Here is a 25271-nt window from a genome sequence, read left to right as displayed (position 1 = left end):
TCCCTGCTGCCAGCGGTACCGGGCTCGTCCCCCCTCACCAAGTAACTGCTCTCTTGGGGGAAGTGTGACGAGCGGGGGAATGTCCCCCTCAGCGAGCGGGATCCCCTCAGCGAGCGGGGAATGTCCTCCCCAGCAAGTGGGGAGTGTCCCCTCAGCGAGCGGGGAATGTCTCCCCTCAGCGAGCGGGGAATGTCCTCCCCAGCAAGCGGAGATGTCCCCTCAGCGAGCGGGGATGTCCCCTAAGCACGGCGGCGGTGCCGGCAGCATCCCCAGGAGCGGCGGGGGAATGGGATGCTCAGCGGCCATCAGCACCTTTCGCAGAGGAACAGACAGGGCCTTCAGCCAAGCCGGAGGAGATGATCCTCAGACCGCAGAGTCGGGGGGACCTGGGCGTCCCCGTCCACGAGGGGACCGACCCCGCTGGAGCGGGGCGGCGTTTCACACTGTCCTGTGCCTTACGCGGTTACAATCAAGGAGTGATGCTCGGCTCGGATCTGGTGTGAGGATGCAGCAGCCGTGTTGACTTTGCCTTGGCGTGTGTGTGTGTGTGTGAGTCTGGGAACCAGGGGGTCTTCTCGGGGTGCAGGAGGTCTCTGCCGGGTGCGCCCGCGGACGGATGCCCGGGACCCCTGCCATGGGCTGAGGGATGGGTAAATGATGGTGGTGGGGGTTAAATGCTGTGTGGGCAGCGCTGAGCAGCAGCCAGGTTGTGCTGGGAGCCATCAGGATTCAGGTGGGAGCTGAAGGGGGTCACAGCAAGGACAACTCTGCTCACAGCCACAGTTTGCTGAGCCGTGCCCGCGCTGCTGGGATGCCATCGTGTTCTGGACATGGAGTTGCAGGGAGAGCCCAGTGCATCTCTAAAACCCAAGAGAGTGCCTAAAATTAGGCAGAGAGGACTGATGCATGTGAATCTGGGTGTGTCCTCCTCCAGGCACCTCCTCTGTGCCTTGTGGAGCATCAGTGGTGCCCAAGTGAGCAGCTACAGGACAATGCAGCCCCAGACTGGGAAAGTGGAGCTGCAGCAGTGGAGGGCAGCTGGAAGCAGATTCCTTCCCTCCCTCAGTAGGTTTGAAGCTGTATGAGAAAATGGGCCAGTCAACAGCAGAGCTGAGCTACAGCCTCTGACCAGACTACCCTGGAAAACCTGGGCAGCAAGCACGCACAGAGTCCCTGGAAGCTAGTTAATTAATTAATCAGATCTTGGGGGGTTTGGGATAAATTAATTGCACTATCCTACCTCCCTTCTCTGCTGCATTAGCTGTTTCCACTGACTCAGCAAAGGGTCCAAAAAGCAGTTACCAGGAGGCTCCATCCTCAGGCCAGTGTGTCAGACACAGGTTCATTTTAATGCTGGTTTTCAGTGAAAATGAAAAATGTTGCTCAGACTTAAGAAGAAAGTGACAAATTGGTTGTTTGTGTGAACACATCCTTGAATTCTTCCATGTGGAAGAGATCATGACTTTGCATCACTGGTGTGGTGGTGAGAGCATGTCCATGTCCTCAGCTCTGAATAGAAAAGCAAGATTGAGGAGGCTGCCCAGTGTAGCTGTGGATGTCCCATTTCTGGAAACATTCAGGGTCAGGGCTGGATATGGCCAACCTTGGAGCAACCTGGTCTAGTGAAAAAGTGTCCCTGCCCCATGGCAAGGGGTTGGAATGACATGAGCTCTAAGGTCCCTTCCAACCCAAACCATTCAAAGATTTCATGATTTCAAGAATTATTTCAGTTTAAAAAAAAACCCAAACAACACTATTTGGACAAATTAAAAGAAATACCTAAAAGCATTCCCTATAAATCTGTCTGAAAGCTATCAAGGCCATTTATTCCAGGCCAGGTTCCAGGGAAGCTGGGTGCAATGCTGGAGCAGCACTGGGGCTTGTGTCAGTCAGCCATGGGGTGATGGGCAGCTTCCATGGGGAGGGGGAAAGTCTCCTTTTGCTGAGGGGAATGAAGAATTTTATTCTGTGAATAGGACCAAATCCATCAGTCTGATCAGTAATATGGGATGGATGGAAACAAACACAAGGGGAAAAAAAAATCAGCGTTGTCTGGGAACGGGTTTGGCAGAAGAGGGTAACAAAGTGTGTGTTCACCAAAGCTAAAAAAAAAAATCAAACAAATTTTTAAGCTGTTTTCTCTTCTTTCATTAAATCTGTTTGGTTTGGGTTTTCTCAGCCCTTCAATGGTGGGAGGGTATTTCCCTTTTTCCCAAAGATTTGAGAGCCAAAGGGGGCTCCTGGCTGCCCCAGAATGCTCCCAGGGCCCTCAGACCACCTCAGTCCTCCCATGGATGGATGTGGTGAGTGTGAGTGAGTGTGAGTGTGTGTGTGAGACACTCCTCAGGTGCCTTTGCCTTTCTGGTTTGTAAAACCCTTGCAGTGTTCTGATGTACAGAATGGAACTAGGAGAAGCAAATGGAATTATTCTACCATGTAAAGTCATTTTCTGTTGGTTTGTTTGGTTTGTTTTTATTTTATTTTCCCCGTAGCGGGCCCTGCGGCTTTCCCTGTGTGCTGCCACATGTCCATGGAGAAATAAATTCCTTTTGGGGGGTGGGCAGGGGCAGGACATGGGAGAACAGGCTGGCAGGAGGGTGGTGGCATCACCATCCCACCATCCCTGGAATTGTGGATGTGGGATGTGGTTTGGTGATGAACATGGTTGGATTTGATGATCTTGGAGGTCTCTTCTATCCTTAATGACTCCATGAGCCTGCATTCCTGCTGCCTGTCCCCTGCTCCCAACAGGGCAGCTCCCAGCAAGGGTGGGGGGCACAGGGGGCACTGGTGTCACCATCCCGGGGGCGGTGACAAAGATTGGATGGTTCTGGCTTTTTCTGGGACAGATGGATCTGTGCAGCTCTCTGAGCCCATGGTTCTGCGTGTCCCTCTGTCCTGATGTTCCAGCTTGGCCTCCCAATGCACAGGATTTTGTGCTTCTAAACTTAATTTTCCTTTATTTTAATTAATTTCTTTTTATTTTAAAATTTGGAGTATTTTTCTTTGTTTCTGTTTCATCTTCATTTTCCCACTCCTCCCCTCATTCCCCCATTGTCTCTACCCTGTTCCTTTCCCCCCCTTTTTTCCCATTCTTCCTTTTTTCCCCTTTTCCCCCCTTTTCCCCCCCTCTTTTTTCTGTTCTTCCCTTCTTCTCTTCTTCTTCCCTTCTTCTCTTTTTTCTTTTTCTTCTTCTCTTTTTTTCTTTTTTCTTCTTTTCTTCTTTTTTCCTTTCCTCGGTCCTTTTTTTTTTGTCCTTTTTTTTTCACCTCTTTTTCCCCTCTCTGTTTTTCTTGTTTCCATATTTTCCCCTTTCCCCTGCTTTTTTCCTTTATTTCCCCTTTTTTATTTTTTTGTTTCTCTTGGGCTGTTGGTTTTACGGACGGAGCGCGCTTTGGCCGGGGGGCGGCGCCATGCAAATGAGGTGGGCGGAGAATGCAAATGAGAAGGAGGCTTGCCCCAGTCTCCCGTATGCAAATGAGGTGGGCGGGGAATGCAAAGCAGCGAGGCGCTCCCGTGACAAGATGGCGGCGGCGGCGCGGCGGGCTCAGCTGGTGCTGGGGCACTTGGCCGGGGCCGCGCCGGGCCCGGGGGTCGCCCCCAGGGCCGTGCCGTGCTCCGGGGGCCCCCCGCGGGCCGCCAGCCCCGACGATGTGGTGGTGGTGCACGGCCGCAGGACCGCCATCGGTCGCGCCCGCCGCGGTGGCTTCAAGGTACGGCCCGGGGGATCCCGCCCTGCCCGCCGGGTGCCCTCAGGGGCTTGGCATCCCCGCTGGGAACGGGGTGCTCCCCTCTACGCCTCCCCTCCTGGGTGTTGGGCCCCTGCTTGACCCCAGACACCGCTGCTGTGCTCTGGGAGAGCCTGAATCCCAGCTCTGTGTGATGGTTTTAATGCCGGGGGTGGCAGCGCCAGTGGCATCCCCCGAAGGAGCCGGGCGTTGTGTCCCCAGCTCCCCTGGCAGCGGTCACAGCCCGCTGTCACCTGCCCTGCCACGGTGTCCCTCACCTGCACGGCTTGGCACGGACCTGCCACCCTTCTGGAACCTGCTTCTCCTTGGGTGACATTCGCAGGGTGCTGGGGAAGAACAAGGTGCCAGGATGACCCCAGAGGGTGCTGCCCGTTCCTTGTCACCCTCCCAAACAGGTCTCCTCATGCTGGCAGTGCTCCCCAGCAGCTGAGGGGTCAGCCCTGCTTCTTCCACAAAGCAAATGGGGCTCCATTCACTGGGTCTTGCCACATAAATCTCTGTAGCTGTGTGATTTTGAAGGCCCTGCGGAGCGTGTTCCTATAAATCCAAGAAAGGTGAGAAAGCAGCCTCTGTGTTGCAGTGCCTGAAGGAAACCTGGGGTAAAGCCATGCAAATAATTCCACTGTGGTAGGGAAACAACAACCACAGTGAGCTGAGGAGTGGAGTAAAGCTGCCTTAGCACCACAGGCCAGCCCTCTGAAGTGCTCTGAGGCTGAACTGGTGACAGGGCACTTACTGGTGGTCACTGGTGGTGCTGATCCCCTGTGCTTTTAGGACACAACACCTGATGAGCTGCTGGCTGCTGTGATGACAGCTGTCCTTCAGGATGTCAACCTCCATCCTGAAATGCTGGGAGACATCTGTGTGGGTGAGTGACAGCCTCTGCCTGGTGAAACCCCTGCTCTGGGCAGCTCTGTGGGACAGGCTCCCCATGTGGGATACTCACAAGTCTCATGAAGCTGGGTTAGTGTGTAGCATTAGGTTTTTATGCCTGTCCCGTTGGTGTGGGGCTCTGACCTGGTGCTGGGCAGTACTGAGCTGTGGTGATGGGAACATCCCTTCAGTGCCTGTGAGGGAAGTGCAGCCAATTGACTGGAATTGTGTCTTTGTACTCAGGGAATGTGCTGCAGCCTGGAGCTGGTGCCTTGATTGCAAGAGTTGCACAGTTTCTAAGGTAAGCTCTCAGCCAGACTGAGGATCTTCCTCTCCTCAGTGAGCCATGGAGCAGCACAGGTCAGAGATTGCAGTGGGGCTCATGCACTCCCAGGAGTTACAGCAAATCACCTTTTGCCTAGAAACTGGACTTTGATCGAGCTCTGAGTGCTGATGGCAAAGAGACAGGGAGGCAGGTGAAGCTGTTTGATCTGTTTGTGCTGCCTGTGTTGGGCTTACAGAGGCACAAGATGTTCTGTGGGCTCCCAGCTGCACTCTGAGGCTGCACCTCTCTCTGCTGGTCCCCAAACCATGGATGGGCTCAGATCTTTCTGTCTTTGCTCAGTGCTGGTCAGGGGCTTGTCCTGAGCTGGATCCCAGATTCCAAATATTGCAGTCAATTTCTGTTGCCAGTGTTTGCTTCAATCACTGCACAACTACCACTTTAGAGAGGTGCAGGCACAGCTTGCCATAATTTATGAATATTACAGAACTTTTTAGGGTTTCTGGCCTGGGTCAGAGCTCAGGATCTCCAGGGCAGGGCCTTGCTTACAGAGCACCTTCTGAAGACAAACCCATGGGGAAACAGCACTTGGAACCATGTGCAAGTGAAGTGAGGAAATAATCTTTGCACTTTGCTTTCACTTGGTGCAGGACCAAATAGATCAAGAGCTGGATAAAGGGATCTGCCTGGAACTTGAGGGTTAAAGTTTAATCAGGTGGATAAATGCACTCTTTAGAGCTTTGGGTTGTTGTTGTTTGTTTTTATCACTGAGGCTTTGCCAACATTGCCTTGTTTTCCAGTGGCATTCCAGAGACAGTGCCGTGCTCCAGTGTGAACAGGCAGTGCTCCTCTGGCCTGCAGGCCATTATCAACATAGCTGGTAGGTGTTGTGGGCACTGGCATCAGACTCAATCCACCCAGAGCCTGTCCCACTCCAAGGGCTCATTCCTCCTGTCCTCCAGTCTCTCTGAGCAGTAAAACACTGATAATGTCTTGTGCTGTAGGGAGTTTGCAGTGTGGTGCTGTTTAAATACTTTTATATCCTCGAGTAGCCAAGTTTATCCCTAGAAAAGGGACTTGGTTTTCTGGGGATAATTTCCACCATCACCTCCATATCAGGCAGCTCCCAGAAGAATCCTTCCAGCTCTCTCTGGCCCCATGTTAGCCTTCAGCCCCATCAGCTCCTTGGCTGTCCCTCTGGCAGGCAGGAGGGTGAGGAAGTGCCCATTTGGCTGTTGTGGGTGCCCAGGTGTTTGGAAGCTGCAGCTGGGCTGGAAATGCTTTTGCTGCTGCTGACAGTAAGGACATTTCTGCACTGCTGTTACAGGTGGCATCCGAAATGGAGCGTATGACATTGGCTTGGCCTGTGGGTAAGGAAGGATTTTCATAGTGCTTGCTTAGCCTGAAGGTAACACTGTCCCTGTGCAATAGCCTGCCAGAAAATTAGCTTTATAGCTAATCTGCAATTAACTAGCCTCTTGAAAGACCAGCAGCTCTCTTGGGTGAAGAAATTAATATCCTATGTGTGCTAATCGGTGTTCTGCAGATTTACAGGATCTGTTTTGTGCTTCAGTCCTAACATCACAAGTAATACTTATTTTTTGGAGGATTATGTAAACATTAGGTTGGTTTTGGGGAAATACCAGTGACCACATACACATTGACTTCAGAAGAAGGAGTGAAAAAAAGCTATTCAGTAATCTTGAGGCCAAAATACTGGGTTTCTCTTTTTTTATAACTTGATGACTCTAATCTTTCATTAATTATTACTGCACACAGTAGTGTCCACCAAGATGTTGTGTTTGAAGGGGCTGATGGCCTTTGCACCCCTGGCTGTGCCAGACACTGGGTTTGGCTGTGGGAAGCTCTCTGGCCTCTGCCCTGCAGAAGACATACAATCCATAAATTACAAATAGCTTTTGGGAGCTGGGTTTATCCCAAGTCTTACTCTTCCACAGAGTGGAGAAACCCTGGATTCAAGCTCAAAAAACAGTAGCTGGGGTTTCCCTTACTTAAAACCCAGTCCTGTGCCTTCCTTCAGGAGCAGATGCAGCTGAAGTCAGTGATGGAGTGTCCCATCTTAGAGCTACTTTAAATTGCTGATAGCACTGAGTACAAGCTGCCTTACTTTCTGCTTGCCTTTCATTTTCCAGGAGCGGTTTCTTTGTTATTTATTCTTCATGAAGGTATTTGTGTGGTGCAGAGCAGAATTCAAACTCTCTTCCCATTGTAGGCTTCATGATCTAGACTGATCTTACAAAAGCTCATCAGTCTTAACTGAAGGCTTTGTATTTCTGCAGTAAATTTGAGTATCTTCAATGTGTTAATTCATTTGTGGGTCAAAGATTGCACCCTGTGGGATCCATGTCTGAAATTCTTTCTATTGCAAAACACACATGGTGCAACTCACTGAAATCTCTGTGCCATGGTTTGCTCAATACTTCTTTTTCTACTGCCAACCTGTTCAACCTGTCCTGGTATTTTTATGTCTGTTGGCAATCTCACTGAAAACTCCAGCCTTTGAACCTGATTCTGTTTGAGGACAAGTTTGCTAGAATCATAGCAATTCCTTCCTAGCTGTGGAAACACAAGAAATTAACTGCTGACATTGGTATCCTGTTCTAGTGAAGCAAGAACCAATTGAATCTCACAATCTGTTTTCATTTCATAGTGATTCTTAAATTGATGATTAAAGAGCTTCTGCCTCAGCCAGTTCCTAATTAGCAGCTGTGTTTCTGTGGGATAATGGGAAAGCATGTTGTCAGGATACTGAGTTTTGATCAGTCTTAATGGAGCAATTCAAATTTTTCTTGTGTTTAGAGTGGAAACAATGTCCCTCAGAAGTGCAAATAACCCTGGTGATATCAGTTCCAACATGATGGATAACCCCAAAGCTCGAGATTGCCTTATTCCTATGGGGTAAGTGTTTCCCCTTGCCACACTTTAAGGGTTTTATAGCTGCTCTGTCTTCTCAGTGACGCCGCAGTTACAAATCAACCTGAAGGTGGTGAGCTTGGAGCTGTGTGTGTTGGCACCCTTGGCTGTGGTGGAAGATTAATGATGTGAAATGGGGGGGAATCAACAACTCTGATCAAGGATTTTCTTGTCTTCAGATCAATGGCTTGTTGAGCAAGGAGAACAGATTTGAACCTTGTTCTGGTCCTAGATTGGATTCAGGATTAACTTCTGCCAGCAGTTCTGAGTTGAGAAGGCAGCAGTTGGCTTTCAGTGTGGCCATTCCTGCTTTTACAAGTCTGAGTGTCAGTTTGTGTGACTCCAAGGAGAATCTGGTGTTTAACCATATTTTGGCTTTCAAACTCAAGCCATTGCTTATACCTCATGTGCTCTTGGTAGAAGCCAGTGCAGCTCCATGAGAGGGGTCCTTGCATTAACTCTGTGATGTTTTTCCCCAGAATCACCTCAGAAAATGTGGCAGAGAAGTTTGGAGTTTCCCGGAAGAAGCAAGATGCCTTTGCCTTGGCTTCCCAACAGAAGTAATTGCTGGTTTTGTTAGTCTTTTGGGGTTTTTTAACCTTTTAGTTAAGAAATAAGAACAGCTAGAAAGCACAGTGCTGCTTTCTGGTGAAGTGCAGCCTTTGTGTTGCCTTCCAGTCCTTAACAGTGAGCAGAGGCCTGAGGGATCCAACTGAAATGCAGAGCAGGGTTGTGGGTGATGGGGGAACTGGAGTCCAGAGCTGTGCTGGGATTGTGGGACTGATCTCACAGACCCTGAACAGTGAGTGCCCTGCTTGTTCCAGCATCCAAAGGTCCCTGCTCATGGCAGTAGGGGTGGAACTGGATGATCTTTAAGGTCCCTTCCAACCCAGACCATTCTGTTTCTGTGACAGAACCTCAGGGAGGTTTCTGGAGCCAGTGCCTGGTGAGGTGTTTTCACAGTGGCTTTGGCTCAGGATCACTGGAACCTGACCATGGGAGCAGCAGCAGGAGGAGCCTTTCCCATGAGGGAATATTTGAGTGTGGCTGTTGGTAGGGAACTGCTGAGCTTGTGGGAAGAGTGGCTTGTCCTCAGTGCAGGTGTTTGGCTCTGAGGGAGTCCAGTCCTAGCTCTGATAACCTTCCCCTGGGTTAAATCACTGCCAAAATCAACTGACCCCAGAATCCATGGGGCTGTGCTGCCAGAGCAGTGGCAGGTGATAAAGTTCCTGCCATCAAAGAGTTAAACTTGCTTTCAGAGCTCTGTTCAAGCATCAGCCTGATCCAGTTATTTATCTAACACAGGAAGCCACTGCACAGGGTAGTTAACCTTTAAATTCCGGCCCTGCTGCTCAGGGAACTTGGCATGCCAGCCTTTCTCACTGCCATGGAACTGATAACCAGGAGGGTTTGTGAATGTGATCCTCAGCTCACATCAGGCAAGGGCTGACTTTCTGGCCTTGGTCTCAGGATATCTGTGGAGTTACTGACCTGTCCTTCAGCACTTTGCTCCAACTCTCACTTACCTGGGAGCACTGAATGTTTTCATTTTTTATGGGTAAAAGTGCAAAGTGATGAAGGGATAAAACAAGCTTTTAGTCTCCAATTTGTATTCTCTGAAGTATTTTCCTCTGGAAGGTAAATCTAAATAAGCTCTGCTTTGAAGAGCTTATTTAGATTTTTAAAATATCTTGGTGATAGGAAAGATTAAATCTACATGGCTTGAGCTAATTCAGGTTTAGTTAATTGTATTCTGCCTTGTCATGACAGTTGTTGACTGCTGCTAGTTCAGGGTTCATTTATTTTCGTACAGTTGTGATGTGGCTGTAAAAAAGTAAAATTTCATGTTGGAGGCTGGTGGTGGTCAGTCAGCACAGAGGTGTTGATGGGAACAGAATGGGGATCTGAAATGAGTGATCCTGTGACCCAGATTTAGGGACAATGCCCATAATGTTGATGTAGAGATAAAAAGTTTGTCTTTCCATGAATGGAAGTAATAATTTGCCTGTTGTCTTCACCACCACTAAGGGACAAGGTACCAAATCCTCTTGTATTTGTGGGGTTCCCAGATGAAGGAAGGAATGATGAATCTAACTTTATGTTTTTAGAAGGCTAATTTATTATTTTATGATACTAGAATATATTAAAGAATATTATACTGAACTATACTAAAGAATATAAAAGGATACAGACAGAAGGCTAAAAGATATTAATGAAAACTCCTGACTCTTTCCAGAGCCCTGACACAGCTTGACTGTGATTGGCCATTAAGTCAAAACAATTCACATGAAATCAATGAAACAACCACCTGTTGATAAACAATGCCTAAACACATTCCAAAGGAGCAAAACACAGGAGAAACAAATGAGATAATATTGTTTTCCTTTTTCTCTGAAGCTTCTCAGCTTCCCAGGAGAAGAATCCCAGGCAAGGAGATTTTTCTAAAAAATATGACAGTAACAAAATCCCACCTTAGTTCATTCTCTGTCTAACTGCTTTCCTTCACTTTTGTTCTCTTGCACTTTACCTCCAAAATATTTTAACCTTTCATACTCTTTTTGTTTTACCAGAGCAGCAAAAGCTCAGCAGATGGGACTGTTTAAAACAGAGATTGTTCCAGTCAAGACCACTGTTGCAGATAGTGATGGCAACAAAAAAACAATCACTGTGCACCAAGATGAAGGGATCAGACCCTCCACAACACTGGAAGGCTTGGCAAAGCTGAAACCTGCCTTCAAAGAGGATGGAAGCACTACAGCAGGTGAGCTCAGCTGTTCCATTTGTGCTGCTGCTCTGGTTTAGCTGCCTTTACTGGAACAGAAAGCATGTTAACAGGTCTGTTCCCACAGGGAATGCCAGCCAGGTCAGCGATGGAGCAGCTGCTGTTCTCCTGGCAAAACGCTCCAAGGCAGCGCAGCTGGGCCTGCCAGTGCTGGGGGTGCTGAGGTCCTTTGCTGTGGTGGGGGTGCCACCTGATGTGATGGGCATAGGGCCAGCCTATGCCATCCCTGTTGCTGTGGAAAAGGCAGGTGAGAACCAGCTGGCGTTCAGGCAAAGCAGATCAGACTCCTTGCACTGAGATTTAAGGTTATATTATTCAAGCTTGTGCAGCTGTTGGCCCCAGGAACAGAAGTTAAATCTGAAACTGTAAAAAAGGTCCTGCCTCAGATTGTTGGAATGCCTTTCCCTTGTACTGGTGTGTAAATTGTCATTCACTCACCTTTGAGAAGCTCAGGAGTAAATCCCTGCACAGAATCAACAAGAGCTGACATGTGGCAAGTGATTCAGTGCTCAGTCCTGTTTTCTCTATTATGGCCAATGTGTAGGGGGTGGCTTTGTATTTGGTTTTTGATAGATTTTTCTCTGTACAGTTTTGTCACCTTACTTAGGTTTTTTACCACACTCATTGGATTAACCAGCTTTATTGGCTGATGGGCTGATTTAGCCTGGCCTGGCTACAGTCCCATGCCCACCTGTAGCTTTATCTTTCACTCTCCAAACCCTTCAATCCTTAATCCCTCTGCAGAGAAACCACACTTAATCTGAGGAAACCTGGCAGACGCAGTGGCACAGTGCCATGAGCTGGGATGTTTTGCAGTCTTTAGACACTGCTGTACATAAACTTGTTCCAGTGCAGATACCCCACATGGAGCTGAGCTCTTTCTTTGATGGAGTAGAACTGGAATTCATAGAGGGAGGCTGTCAGGCAGTTGCTCTCTTTGATATAGTCATGAGGCAAAAATATCTCCTTTTAACTCCTGACTTATCTGGCCCATAGGTCTGACTCTGAATGACATTGATATATATGAAATTAATGAAGCCTTTGCAAGCCAGGTGAGTGAGCATCATGTTTGTGTTGCTGCATTGCTTGGCAACTGAATGTATTTCAGCTCGGTCTCCAGGTTAAGATTTTTAACTTGTTCCACATATTACATCTTCAGCCAGATGTTAATAACATGTGCAGACTATTTTCCTTTTCCTTCAAATAAAAATGACCAGGACATTGCTTATACAGCTTAATCTTAGAAAAAAAAAAGTCCACTAAGAATTGGCTATTGTGCTATTGTTGGCTATCATGCCAGCTTGCAACATCTGTTTCATCAGGTCTGTGATTTATTGTCAGGTTGTCTGAATGTGTGTGGGCTCAGTTTGAGATGAGTGAACAGTTTTAGCTCACTTCTCTGCCTTGGATCAGTTCCCCTCCTTTCCCCTGAGAACGATGGTCTGGCTGGGCTCAGGCCTCTGACCTGCAGGAGCAGAGCTGAGAACTAATGAAGACAAGAGCACCTCCATGAAAGCACTCCCTGTGTCTTTGCAGGCTGTGTACTGTGTGGAGAAGCTGGGCATTCCCATGGAGAAGGTGAACCCCCTGGGAGGAGCCATAGCCCTGGGACACCCCCTGGGCTGCACTGGGGCCCGCCAGGTCGTCACTCTGCTCAATGAACTGAAGCGCCGAGGGAAGAGGTGAGTGCTCACATCAGCACTGGCCTCACCTGCTGCCTCTGCAGCTCCCACAGGCTCAGGGGTCACCAGTTTGGGTTAAGCTTTCTCCATCCCCTGGATGAGGTAACTGTCCCTTTGGGTTAAGCTTTCTCCATCCCATCGTTGGCTTCGAACTTGAATTCCCCAGGGCTCTCCTAGCAAAACAGGAGAGCAGTAGACAGCTCATGTCGCAGACATTTTTTCATAGAAATCCTTTCTTTGGGACTTGTTCATCTTCTGGGAAGCTGAGGCCCCAGAAAGAGAATGTAAACAATGATTATCAGTTGCTGTGGGATGCAATAGGATGCACCTGTGATTGGTTCATGTTCCATGTGTACAATTAAGAGCCAATCACAGGGCAAGCTCTCTGGAACACAGTGACAGAGAACTCTCTTGTTTTTAGATTCTTTTCTATTCTATTCTTAGCTTAGCAGCCTCGGCAACTTCTCTCCTTATTCTTATTAGTATAGTTATAATGTATTATATATCATATATCAATAAATCCAGCCCTCTGATCATCAAACAAGATTCTCATCCTTCTCTCACCCTGGAGACCTCATCAGGTCGCTGTAATAAGCTCATATTTTTATTTTTTCCTTGGATGATGTAAAGCTGAGCTGTGCTTTTCTTTCCCTTAATTCCACATGCTCTTTGTTTCAGAGCCTATGGAGTCGTGTCCATGTGCATTGGAACTGGCATGGGAGCCGCAGCCGTGTTCGAGTACCCGGGGAAGTGAAGTGAGCTCCAGGGCTGACACAACACCACCACAGCTCCCTCTCTGCCTTCCCCAGGCATGGCAAGTGATTGCCACTGAAATCAAGTGGGTTCTGGGATTTGTTACTAGATCTACACATTTTAGGCAGAAATTGTGAAGTAGAATTAATGGTGCAGTTCTGCAAAGAAGGTGAGGAAATGCAAAACTGGCACGTGGCTTCCTGACATAACTAATTAGCTCAGCTGAAATTCCACTACAGCCCATGGTGAGATGATTATGAATGATGTGGTGATTATTTTAAATTTAATTGATCTTTTTTACTCTGTGAATATTACCAAAGGGTAATAGTTCATGGGACAGTATTTTTGTATGACAAATTGGCAAAAAGAGTCACTCAAAATGAAGACATCAGTCCAGGTGAAAAGACTTTTCCAGCATTTCCTTAAAAGGTTTCACCATTTTGTAAGAAGTTTAAAAGAGTTTGTTTTGAAGCAAAGACTTGACATCCTTGCCTTTACAACTGTGTCAGAAGTTGTCTGTGTCTGAAATTGTCCCTGCACTGGAGGATGGGCTGTAGCTCACTGCTGGTGCAGCTGCTCTGAAGCCTCTCTCCAGTGGGGGAAAGTGGAAGGACTGAACATAATTTCCACAGGAAATGCCTGAATGGAAAGGTTCTGGTGCATTGCTAGAAGCCAGGATTTGGATGTGGCCATTCCTTCTTTTACATGTCTGAGTGTCAGTTTGTGTGGCTCCAAGGACAATCTTGTGCTTAATCATATTTACCTACCTAACATAAAGCAAAGAGCAGCACTACATTTACTACATGAACATCAGTGACAGCTCAGTCCTTCAGTGCTAACACAAACATGTTCTATCTTGTGTCTTTTGTCATCCCTTATTTCTTCTTTTGTCTGAACAGAAAGATCACTGAAACTCAGCTTGAAAAAGAAATTTACTCATTGCTGCTTTGAATTTGTAACAAACTGAAGTTCTTTGTCCTGACTTTTGTTTTTGCACTTAATAATACAATTGGGTTCTTGCAATACAATTGTTTCCTTTTTATGATGATTTTTAGTTGAAGGTCATGATGAGTTAGAGCTCTCTGATATTTTCACAATCCCATGCTGTAACCTGTCTCACCCAGCAATCACACAGGTCCTGTCTTAGAGCCAAAACATTGAATTATTTAGAGGGAATAATGAGCCATTTATAAAAGCCTTTTATTTCATGGAAGTGGAAAATTTAACAAACTCAGAAGTGGGAATTCCAGTGACCTTTAGCTAAAATAATACTAAAATAGTTTAAAAGAGAAGTGAGAGTAAATGGGAACCATGTGGGGGGAAAGAATGAAAATGAAGAAGGGTTCCTACCTCTGTTGCTGAAGGGGATGTTCTCTAAGCCCAAGCATGATGAAACACACAGGTTGGTAATTTTCCAAGGAGACCAGGGAAAGTTCTCTCTTCCCTTTTTCATGTAAGGCACTGAGAAAACAGCCTGGGAAATGCTGCCCTATTCACCAATTCTTGTTTTATTATGTGTCAATGTCCATTTTAATGTCAAATAAATGAGGCAAAACAAAAGCTACTTTAAGGTATGAATAGTCTTTAGCTGTGATTCAAGGTATGCTGGGCTCTGCAGAGGGCTTTGGCCTGACATACACAGCTGCTTTGCAATTGAAAACCTTGTTCTGTGCCTGAAGCTGAGCTTATCACAGTAATAAAAGTAAAAGTACAGAGTGTGATTATGACTGGTTAAGGTACCACGAGAATTTCTTTCCTCACAACCGAAATTTTCATTCTGCTATAATTCCAGTCCCTACTGAAAACAGAAGTAGATGACAATACAGGCTCAGCTGCTGCCACATCTGCATCCAACCTGTTACCTTGACATTGTGCTGCTTAATGCACCTTCCCACAGTGCACTCCCCTCCCTCTGAGGTGCAGCTTGCAAGGCTTCTCTTCCAGCATTCCAGAAATGGTCACAATTGCTTCATAGTCAGTGTTGCTCCTAAAATGCACAGCAAAAAGTTCAGTTACAGCTACATGCAGGCCTGTGTTTAGGGATGAGATGAAAAGGGGACAGTGGTGTCTTAAGAATGCTCAGGTCACTAATGTTAGTGCCAAGTCCACAGGGCTGTGTTCCATGGGTACAAGGTGTTGGAAAAGGATGTTCAGCTCTGTGCCTGAAGACACTGGATTCATGTTTTGCAAGAATGAGAACATCATCCTACTTGGGAAATTCTGGTTTAGGTGAATAAAGAAATTAAGCTCTGCTGGGAGCAAACACCTGCACTGCCTTGATAGCAAAACTCCTCCCTGTGACAAAGTTTGAAGGGAAAAGTTTCTGTCACTCCTCTTGAGACAAGGGGCAGGTAGTGGAGCCCAAACTGTAAATTAACATCACAAAGGTTACAACAACTCTAGTTTTGCACTAAGTTGAAGAACATTATTTGCCCAAGGCTAATGCCACTCAGTGCTCCTGTGGAGGACTTCTCTGTGCCCAAGTGCCAGCTGTTGTAAGGGCCTGAGGCAAATGCCTGTTCTGCCAGTCTTTGTTTTTTCTTTCATAAAACAATTCTGCAGAAAGACCACTGAACTGGGGAGGTGAATTATTAAAATCACCTCACACCTTGCATATAATTATCTCCTACTGCCACATTGATCCCACACTCTGCTGTGTTGGGAATTCTTCCTATGGCTCCCACAGATGAGCTGGTTGCTAAACAGAAACATCTTTGCTTTCTGGTATTTCCAGGCATTTTCAGCCATGCTGATTAGTGCATTTGTCAGACAAAAAGAAGTGCTTCAGGCATATTCAGCAGAATTCCAGAAAAATTTAGGCAGCCAGGAGCCTGGGGAGGCTTCTGGACCACCATGCTCCTCTAAGTAGGGACAGTTCAGTGCAGCTGCTCAAGGCTCCATCCCACTGCAGCATCAGTGGCTTCAGTGATGGAAATCACTGGGTTGTGTTCCAAGGGGATGGGAGTTATGGCAATAACTCGCCCACAGTTTGCCTGAAATTTCCCTGTCAGCAGTTTTCAGAGCTCACTGAAATCACTGGGATAGACTTATTATAACTTGCTGCCACCATGTGATAACCTCCAAAAATACTTTGTAATGAAAAATGATTTTTTTTTTACATGTCCCTAATCAGAACAAAGAAATTAAAGTCTTTTGGTCATCATATATCATGAAATGTTTTGGGTTGGAAAAGACAGCAAACCTCATCTTGTTCCAAGCCCCTGCCCTGGGCAGGAAAACCTTCCACTAGAGCAGGTTGCCCAAAGCCTCATCCAGCCTGGCCTTAATTCCAGAGATGGGGCAGCCACAGCTTCTCTGGGCAGCCTGTGCCAGGGCCTCACCACCCTCACAGTGCAAAGTTCTTTCTCATCTAACCCTGCCCTCTGGCAGTGTGCAGCCATTCCCCCTTTGCCATCACTCCAGGCCTTTGTCCCCAGTCCCTCTCCAGCTCTCCTGGAGCCCCTTGAGGCACTGCAAGGGGCTCTGAGGCTCCCCAGAGCCTTCTCCAGGCTGAACAAGCCCAGCTCTCTGAAGAACACAATTTCAGTCACAATTACAGTTAACTGTACCTTGCAGCAAAGCTGATCTGCAGAATCTCTCTGGTGGGTGCCTCCCCTTCACGTGCCTCCAAAATGCCTTTGTTTGGGAAGATGGAAAATACCTGCATGGCCTTAGGGCTTTTCTGTTCATCTGCAGTGGAAGGGGCAAATGTCAAACAAAGCCATACAACACCCTCTAACCGTGTACAGCAAGCAGCACTCATGGCAATGCAGCTCTGAGCAACTAACACATCATGTCTCACACTGTCAGAGGGTTTCTATGCATGTGCCCAGACTCTGCTTTCATCTTCTCATCAAGGGCAGTGATCAGTGGTCTCCACATTGAAATAATAAGGCCCTGATCTTCTTTCCTCTGGAATCTGTTATTAACATCTATTATTAACAGCATTAGGCTCATGCTCAAACTGAAGCCATGAGGAGCTGCTGGTTCTTGTTGTCCCTCAGGACTGATTTATAAATGAGCAGAGCACGTCCAAGCATTGTGAGGGCTGAGACTCAATCTTTTGGTTAGATGTGGAGTAATTGCTGAAATCAGTAGCGGCACAATAATGTCAAAAAAAAGGAGGGGAAAGAGACGAGGGGAAAAGCCCACATCAGTGAGAACAAAAGCAAACCATGTTTGCACCCAGGATCATCACATATTGCCCCTATATTGAGTGAGTGCATGCAGTCTTAGTGAAACTCTGTAACAAGGAAATCAATTGCAAAACCAGAATACCCAGCAAAGCAGTCCAGTAGCTCCTGCAGCCACTCCTGTTGTACAGGAAGACATGTTCTGTCTTGGTCTGTGCAACAAAGCAGGTCTGGAAATCAACCCTGTCACAGGAGAGCTCCAGGACTGGAACAGTGAGGTAGGCAGTCACTGGGACCAGCTGCAAAACAGGGGAAAGGGAAAAGAGAATAAAACCCACCTCAGTTTTACAGAGCTTTAGTAATGCCTGCTCTAGCTGGATCATTCTTAACCCCAACCACTGAATCAAGAATGATTGTTCTGTGTTCTTTCACAATAGAGTCAATTCCCATTCTACAGCCTTGAGTGAATGAAGTTGTTGCTTGTGTGTTACTTTTTTGGGATAGGTTTTCAAACCAGACACTGTGATCTTAATGAAGTAACACAGAGTGAACATTCTCATTTGTTTTTGGGGTTTTCTGTGGAACTTCAGACATTACAGCATCTCCTGGTCCCTCAGGACTGTATATGGCCCACTGTGAGTCATTCAGTTTGTGCAGATTGCCCAGGGTTATGATTCACTTGACTGCATCTTAGGTATGGTGCTCAGTCTCACACAGGTCCTGCCTCAGAAATACCTGGTGTGAAAGGAACACAGGAGTGCCTGCAGTGTGCTGGGTGCTGCAGGCTGGGAAGGGGTTACAGATTTCTGACTGGAAGGGATCAGTCTTTACATGCACCTGGGCTTTGACCACACTGCCGGAGCTCAATGGACTCAGGAGCCTTTCCAGAAGCCCTTGGTTGCTGCAGGAGGCATTGCCTGGTGACTCAGGCATGGCTTGTTCCCTGAGACAGCCCTGACTCCTGTCTCAGAGTCATCCTGAGACTGGGTGTGTGGCCCTTTGAGTGTCACCAGGGCTGCCATGCAGAGCTGGGGTACCAGGGTGTGACCCCAGCCTGCACAGCCCACCTGGGAATCACCTGCAGTCTCAGCAGAGAGCAGCCCCACAGCCATTTACTTTCCCTGGATGACCCCATTTACTCCAGAGTAATTCAAGGCTGAGTAAATGCTAATCCCAGTCAGAGATGCTGCTGAAACAGCCCTTTCCCAGGGCCCAGAGCCCTGTCCTGACCTTACCTGGGTAGTGCAGTTACTGTGCTCAATGACCAGATTTTGATGAAACTTCAGCTTTCTCTCTCCACTCTCCAGCTGGAGCACTTGGCATCCAGGAAGCAGCTGGGTCTCTGGCAAATGCTGATACCTGAGTAACTCCAGACTTGTGTGGAATGACACTTGCACCTGTGGGAAGAGAAATCCTGATGACCATCACATAAGATGACAGGAATCCTGTCAAAGAAAGATGTGTGCAGGAAATCCAAAGTACACAAAGGCCCAGGCACACATTTTCCCACTGGAACCCAAAGGTGTCATGCCAGCAGCCAAATTCCCACTGGAACAAAGCAATACAATTAAAGAAAAAAAACCACAGCTATTTCCTATGAATCCAGTACACTGAGATGGAGTGTAAAGGGGAACAGCTGATCCCTAAACCACAGGGGAGAAACTGCCTCTAGCAAGCCAAAGGCTTTGAGTTCCTGAGGGTACAAATACCACATTCCCAAAGCTGTCTTAGACATCTAAATCCTCTTTCTTCCCCCACATGCAGAATTGAGATGTGAGTGTCTCCATGTCAAAATGAACACAGCAAAATGAGAAGCACACTTCAAAAATGCAACAGTTGCTCATTCTTTGCAGGTTACCTAATTCTCTACTGTGGGACTTCCTTTCCTTTAATGTCATTTGTACACCCAAAACTAATCAAATTTTTCTCTCCTTGCACTGCCCACATCTAATTTAAGGAAATGAGGGAAGACTGCAGTCCTTGGAAATCTTTTAATCTATCCAACATATATATGGCTATTGATTTAAGTGAGCTGCAAACCCACAGGGTTTCTGCAGGAGTTTGCAACAGGTCAGAGTTGATGGGAAAAGCACATCAGGAACAGAAAAAGATTATTTGCAGGAAAAAAAAAAAAATCTGCACCTGCAATGTAGCAGGCAAAATGGCAGTAATTAGCATTTGCTAATACAGCACCATTTCCCCTGAAACTGGGAGATTTCCATGCCAGTTGTGTTTTTCTGTGGTTCCTCCGGGCCACACTAACACACCAATTACTAAACTCTCTAATCTGGCACAGGATTATTATTTTTGAGCCTACCAGCATGTTTTGCTGTGGATAAAGTACATGTTGCAGTTGCTGTTTCCTTTCCTCCTTCTTGCTGTGGGATGTTTCTGTGCTCTTTTTGGGATCTGAGCTGGAGAAGCTGAAGGGCATAGAGGGTGTAGACAGAAAGAGCCTGAAGTACAGCCGGACCTTGGTACAATTCATGAGTTTCAAACTCTGAGTAATTACTGCATCTGTCAAAACCTGGGGGAGAAATGATTCAGAACTGGTCAGTTTTACTCCCTGGAGAGGTCTGTGTTGCTCTGTTTGGTAACAGTAAAATCTGAAGGATTTTACCCCAAAGCAACTCACTATTTTCTACCTGCGTTACTCAACATTTCTTGAGTGAAAAAACAAAATAAAAGTAACATAATAAAGTCTAAGTTTTCAAATGCCAAGGGTCACACAACTGAAGTGGCTCATTTTGCTTTTGGACTTTCATGTCCTGAAAATCAGAACTTATTTTTCTACTTACAAACTCCCTTACAATGAAACAAAAATTTGAATAAAACAGGCATTGTCTGAGATCAGCTTTTCTTATTCCTGGCTAATAAGTGCTTGTATGCTTTTTTTTTGTTGTTGTTGTTGTTCCTTTCTTGTTATGTGCAATATAGAAAATGAGGCTACTGGTGATTAGGATGCATTTTCACATCCATGTGCACACAGCTCTGAATTCTCCCAGCAGCACAGGAATACAAAGCAGCCAAATACACCAGTGTGGGAAATACTCACTCCAGAGAAAGGCTTGGCAGGTAGGAGATCACTCGCCACTGAATAAAACACCATTCCTCTCTCGTGATCCATCTCCACTTCCAACCTGAGTGTAAAGAAGCAGGGCTGGTCACATCCCTGTCACATCCCTGTCCCAGCTGAGCCTGCCATGAGGGTGGCAGCTGTGACAGTGGCACTTACAGGGGATGTCTCAGGACAGCCTCCACGTGCACCCGGAGCGGGGGAGCTTCGTAGACGTGGCTGCGCCGCACCTTGCTGGGCACCCCCCTGGCCAGCTGGCAACAAGATGGAAACAGAAATCCTGTGGGAAATGGCAGCACTGAACCTGAAATGCTGCTTGGAGCTGCCAGCCAAAATAGGGCTCTGCTTGGCAATGATGGAACAGCAGAGGCCAAGCAGTAGCTGGACTCTGAATGGCTGTGGGTGATACAGGTGCAGGGAAGGTTTAGGTCAGATCTTGGGAAGAAATTCTTCACTCTGAGGGTGGTGAGGGCCTGGAACAGGTTCCCCAGAGAATCTGTGGATGCCCCATCACTGGAAACATTCAAGGCCAGGTTGGATGGAGTGTGGAGCAACTTCTTCTGGTTAAAGATGTTGCTGCCCATGGCAGGGAGGTAGAGCTAGATGGTCCTTTCCAACTCATACCATTCCAGGACTCCATTATTCTACATCCCTTTCTTCAGAAATAAGGATTATTAGGGTTGTTTTTATTGAACATTCTATTAGCATTCATTCAGGTCACCTTGCATCTTTGCAGCAATTCATGTCAGGGAATCACTGAGTCATTCATAAAACCCTGATCAAGCCTCTCATCAGCAGTTGTTGAAGAGGAAGTTTCCCAGAGGAGAGATATGCTGTCCAAATTCACACAGGAAGGTGGATGCAGAGCCAGGAACAGGACTCAGCAGTCCTGAGTCTCATTTCCATTGTTAATTATTGTTAGCAATAAAACCTGATGCTGTGATAGCATTTCAAACCCCTGGGCTTTTGTCTGGGGTCTGCTGCCCCAGACAATGCAAGGAGATGGTGACATTCCCACCCCAGAACGCTTCCAAGCTCCAAGAGAAATGCAACAGATGAACAACCCTGGTTAAGGAAGGACGTACAGGATGGCAGGAACTGGGCTGTTTACACAGACCGGCCAGGTAACAGCAGCCTGTACATAAATACAGAAAGGGAAATGACATTCCCCTTTGGCCTTGCTGTGACAGCCAGTTTACCTTGCTGTCCAGGCTCATGAAGCCCAGCAGCAGCGCGGCACAGCACAGCTCCGCCTCGGTGTCCGGGATGACGAGGGGGGTGAAGGAGATGTAAACGTCGCTGCTGCCACCTCCTGGAACCACCTGCGGCCGGGAGAGAGCGTTCAGGGCACGGAGCCGCCGGGGATTGCGCAAGAGCCTCGGGGCTCGGCTGCCAAAACGGAGTTGCACAAGCAGCACGAAATCCCCCGGGCACGGGCTCAGGCTTGCACGAAAATGCCAACATGTGACAGCCAAACTGACAATTACTTCAACTGCAAATATCTCTGTGGCCACTTCTCAGCACCAACAGAGTTTAAGCACTGTCACAGACCAACTCTTTAAGTACACAAACATGTACACATCTGTTTGTTTTTAAAAATACCCAGTTCTGCCCACTCTTACTCCCTGGCTACCTTAGGTGATTATTCCACAACTTTCATATATGAAACATTTTTTGAAGAGTTACAAGTGTGAACTAAAAGTATTTTACAGCTCAGTTTAGTCTTGGCTATTTTTTAATTTTACATGACAGCAGGGAATGTAATCACATGCACTAGCCAGCTGCAGTGGATTTTCTGGGATTTACAGGCTGGCTAGATTATACTTTCTTTAGGTGAACTGTGCAGGTTAAATCCTGATATTGCTGCTGGCTACACAAAAGCTGCCTCCACAGTGAGGCACTTGTTTGTCTGACCTTTCTCAGCCTCAGCCACCTCAGAGCTGACTGCAGCTTCATTTCTATCATCATTCCTTTTATGTAATCTTTAGCTCATTTTAACTTGTAACTGAAACCCTCTGGCAAAAAAATATTTAAAAGTAAATTTGGCACACTGATGTTTTGGGCAATCCTGTCACTCCTAGCTAGATCTTTCTAGTGCTGACTTTATTTTATGGCATTCCTAAGGGATTGTGACACTGTGTATTTGCACAACTCCCTTGTGAAGCACTGTGGGTTACAATGGTTTATCCACCAATTATCTACAGAGCACCCCCTTTCCAGCAGCCTGATTTCCAGCTCTGCATGTTCCCACAGCTTCAGGCTGGCACATTTCACCATGCCAGCCCAAGTGAGAAGAGCAGAGATGTCACTCTGGTGTACAACAAACACTTCAGTCATCAAGTCACTGCTCAGATGTAGATAGGACACTTTTGTTGTGTTGACCTTACAAACTCTTCTCATGATATCTCCAAAGCCTTCCTTTTACTGTTCAATAGTCTACCTCAAACCAACCTCAAAGCTACCTCCTTCTCCTTCTCTGTGTCCTCTGCCCTGCAGAAAATGTGCTAAATCTAAGCCCAAAGAAAATGTAAAAGCTTACTATCTGCCTTGGAGCAACAGAGTAGGGGCTGTCTGCAAGCACCCCCTCATGAGGTCGGATGAGAACAGAGATATTTTTCTCTCCTGCAGACTCCTGGCTGCTGATTTCCATCTCTTTGCTGTCAGAACCTGGAGGCTGCAGAGACACAGGGGTGGGGAATGGTTAAAACTGTTACACTGCAAGGGAGGAATGTGAGTGATGTGCACAGGGAACTGCTCAGGAAGCATGGCCAGCTCCAGTTTCTTTCTGGCACAAGGGCTGGACACGTGGATGTGTCCTGTACGTTAATTTTCTCATCCACAGAGTAGCTTTCCTGAAATTGCTCCTGAATTCCTTGGAAAATGTGCATGCTTGGGTCCAGTTCTACCCAACCATGACACCTCTGGCCCATTATACAAACCAGCACTCTGGGGCAGTGCTGTTCCTTTTGTGCACAAGAAAGGTTAGAGCTCTGTTCAAAACAACTGTGCATGCTGAGCTGAAGCAGAGAAAATGTGATTTTAATATCTTTTGTGCGAAGCTTTTGCCAGAGAAATATAGAATATCCTGGGGGATACCTTCTCCCTGTCACTGCCAGCCCCTCAAGACACTAAATTGCCACATTATAATCAAACTTCATGTGTAATAGATGTTACCATATTCTAACAGAACCAATCTAATTTTAGCACTGGGATAATACCTCCATATCATTAGGTGCAATTTGAAATTTGCAGGGTAGGTTCTGCTCCCTGACTACAGCACTTGTTGACACCAGAAAGCACCCATGAGAAAAGCAGAGCCAAAAGAAGGAGTTTTAGTTATTTTAATTCTTTCATGTAATAATGTCAATAGTTTGTCACTGACAGTATTTTAAATAATATTTCTTTAGCTTTTTAAACACTTTTAAGGAGAGCCAATTGCTTATAGCTCACTCTGGAAACAGACTGCTGATCCCCAAAGCCACCTACCCACATGTTGCATGTTTGACTGGGAGAGGAGCTGACATTCCTTTTAACAATCCAGCTCTTAGTTACAAGTTCTATCTCCTGTTATTGTTTTCAACCCTTCATGCCAAAATCCCATCATGTATCTCAGCGGCAGTACAAGAAACAGCCTAAGAGCTGACCTCATCTGTGCTTTCCAGAGCTGGACAAATGCTCCCACAGGGAATCCAGCTGGATGCAGCTTTAACACTACCTTTGACTCTGAGGGGCTACCACTTGATGCAGCCTCCTTTCCAGCCATGTCCACAGGAGGAAAAGGGTCTCCAAAGAGCACCAACAGGTCCACCAGCTTCTCATCATCTGGCTCTTGGTTGTAAACTTCCAAGTCCAGCCGGATGTCTGAATGGGAAAGGAAAAAAGGACAATTACTTCCAGTCAGTGAGAGGGCTCATGGCTTAGTTGGTACCAGAATATCAAATTTGTGTCTGGCAACAGGATTTGTATTGAAATGTATCTCTTAGGTTTCCCATTTTTGCTGTAAATGAAAATTATTCAAGAGCTTGCTATAGTTTGGCCACTTTCTATGTCCTAAATGATAATCAAAATAAATGATGAGTATTTTGTTTAAGCAAATGGATCTAGTAGAATTAAAAAAAAAAAAAAAGGTGATTGACTTTGCTCTGAAAAGCTTACAATTTCACTCAAGAGCTAAAAAGACTAAACAGAAGAGCCAGATGATGCCAGTAAAAAGCAGGTAGCACACCTGACTGACCAGGCTTAGTGTTGTAAGAAATTCATAAAAACAGGATGGAAAATCCTGAATTCCCACCATTTCAATGAGGGAAAACCCAGCTACATCAGGATGGGAAGTGCAATTGCATAGTGGCAACACATTGAGTCACCTTCTATTTTTTTTTTGCTAAAAACATCTTCATTAGAGAACAAGTATGCCTGTCAATTAACAGGTTAATGGGTCCTTCTACTTTTATTTCTATAAGGAACACAATAAAGGCATCAATGTTTGCTGTTCAAAAGCCATCCTTACCAAAGGGAGTGGGATTGTTGAGCTGGACCCTCCGAATCACAGCGGACCCTCCTGAGATCTGAGTGCCAAACCTGGACAGGGAACCTTGCTGTGAGTGCATGCAGAGAACAAAGTGTCTGAAATCACTGAAGAGTTGTTTAAAAGTGGAAATGATCTGGCTGCACTGGAGTGGCTCTCAGGTAAGGCATGGCTGCCACAGACATCTTTTATGGAAAATCCTTTCCTTAGGATTTTTCCTCCTGAGAAGCTGAGAGGCCTCAGGAACAAATTGTAAACATTGATTATCTGCTGCTGTGGAATGCAACAGGTGCATCTGTGATGGGGTTGTTTCTAATTCATGGCAAATCACAGTCCAGCTGTCTGGACTGTCTCGGTCAGACACAAGCATTTGTTATCATTCCTTCATTTTCTATTCTTAGCCAGCCTTCTGATGAAATCCTTTGTTCTATTATTTTGTATAGTTTTAATATAATATATATAATAAAATAATAAATCAGCC

General features: G+C 46.5%; 2 protein-coding genes across 2 annotated transcripts in view; one reads left to right on the top strand and one right to left on the bottom strand.

The window, feature by feature from the left end:
- The first annotated feature begins 3524 nt into the window (after positions 1-3524).
- On the top strand, positions 3525-14739 carry ACAA1 (acetyl-CoA acyltransferase 1). Its single transcript, XM_054273975.1, has 12 exons — positions 3525-3713; positions 4524-4617; positions 4866-4923; positions 5706-5785; positions 6233-6275; positions 7726-7824; positions 8319-8399; positions 10410-10600; positions 10689-10868; positions 11618-11673; positions 12158-12303; positions 12982-14739. Exons 1-12 carry the CDS (start codon positions 3525-3527, stop codon positions 13055-13057), a joined length of 1293 nt encoding a protein of 430 aa, XP_054129950.1. The 3' UTR covers positions 13058-14739.
- A 154-nt stretch (positions 14740-14893) lies between these two features.
- DLEC1 (DLEC1 cilia and flagella associated protein) overlaps positions 14894-25271 on the bottom strand; it is a 32648-nt gene continuing 22270 nt past the window's right edge. The window contains exons 28-38 of the mRNA XM_054273962.1: positions 24773-24843; positions 23981-24126; positions 22805-22939; positions 21465-21587; positions 20425-20519; positions 20245-20329; positions 19507-19716; positions 18425-18586; positions 17335-17488; positions 16626-16746; positions 14894-15043 (exon numbers count right to left, since the gene is read on the bottom strand). Of these exons, the coding sequence (XP_054129937.1) occupies positions 14935-15043; positions 16626-16746; positions 17335-17488; positions 18425-18586; positions 19507-19716; positions 20245-20329; positions 20425-20519; positions 21465-21587; positions 22805-22939; positions 23981-24126; positions 24773-24843 (1411 nt within the window). The 3' untranslated portion in view covers positions 14894-14934. The remainder of the gene's footprint in view (positions 15044-16625; positions 16747-17334; positions 17489-18424; positions 18587-19506; positions 19717-20244; positions 20330-20424; positions 20520-21464; positions 21588-22804; positions 22940-23980; positions 24127-24772; positions 24844-25271) is intronic.

The sequence above is a fragment of the Melozone crissalis genome, unplaced genomic scaffold (genome assembly GCF_028551555.1).
Source record: "Melozone crissalis strain CALT ecotype California unplaced genomic scaffold, PUWL_Pcris_2 ptg000016l_1, whole genome shotgun sequence".
Lineage (NCBI taxonomy): Eukaryota > Metazoa > Chordata > Aves > Passeriformes > Passerellidae > Melozone > Melozone crissalis.
Note: the sequence above shows the minus strand (reverse complement) of the source record. Positions and strands in the feature narration are given on the sequence as shown.

What these genes read in the sequence shown, in the direction of transcription:
- ACAA1 (XM_054273975.1), top strand. Translation starts at nt 3,525, where the DNA reads ATGGCGGCGGCGGCGCGGCGGGCTCAGCTGGTGCTGGGGCACTTGGCC. An exon ending in CCCGCCGCGGTGGCTTCAAG is followed by an intron (nt 3,714 to 4,523) that starts GTACGGCCCGGG and finishes CTGTGCTTTTAG; the next exon opens with GACACAACACCTGATGAGCT. An exon ending in TGTTGCTGTGGAAAAGGCAG is followed by an intron (nt 10,869 to 11,617) that starts GTGAGAACCAGC and finishes TCTGGCCCATAG; the next exon opens with GTCTGACTCTGAATGACATT.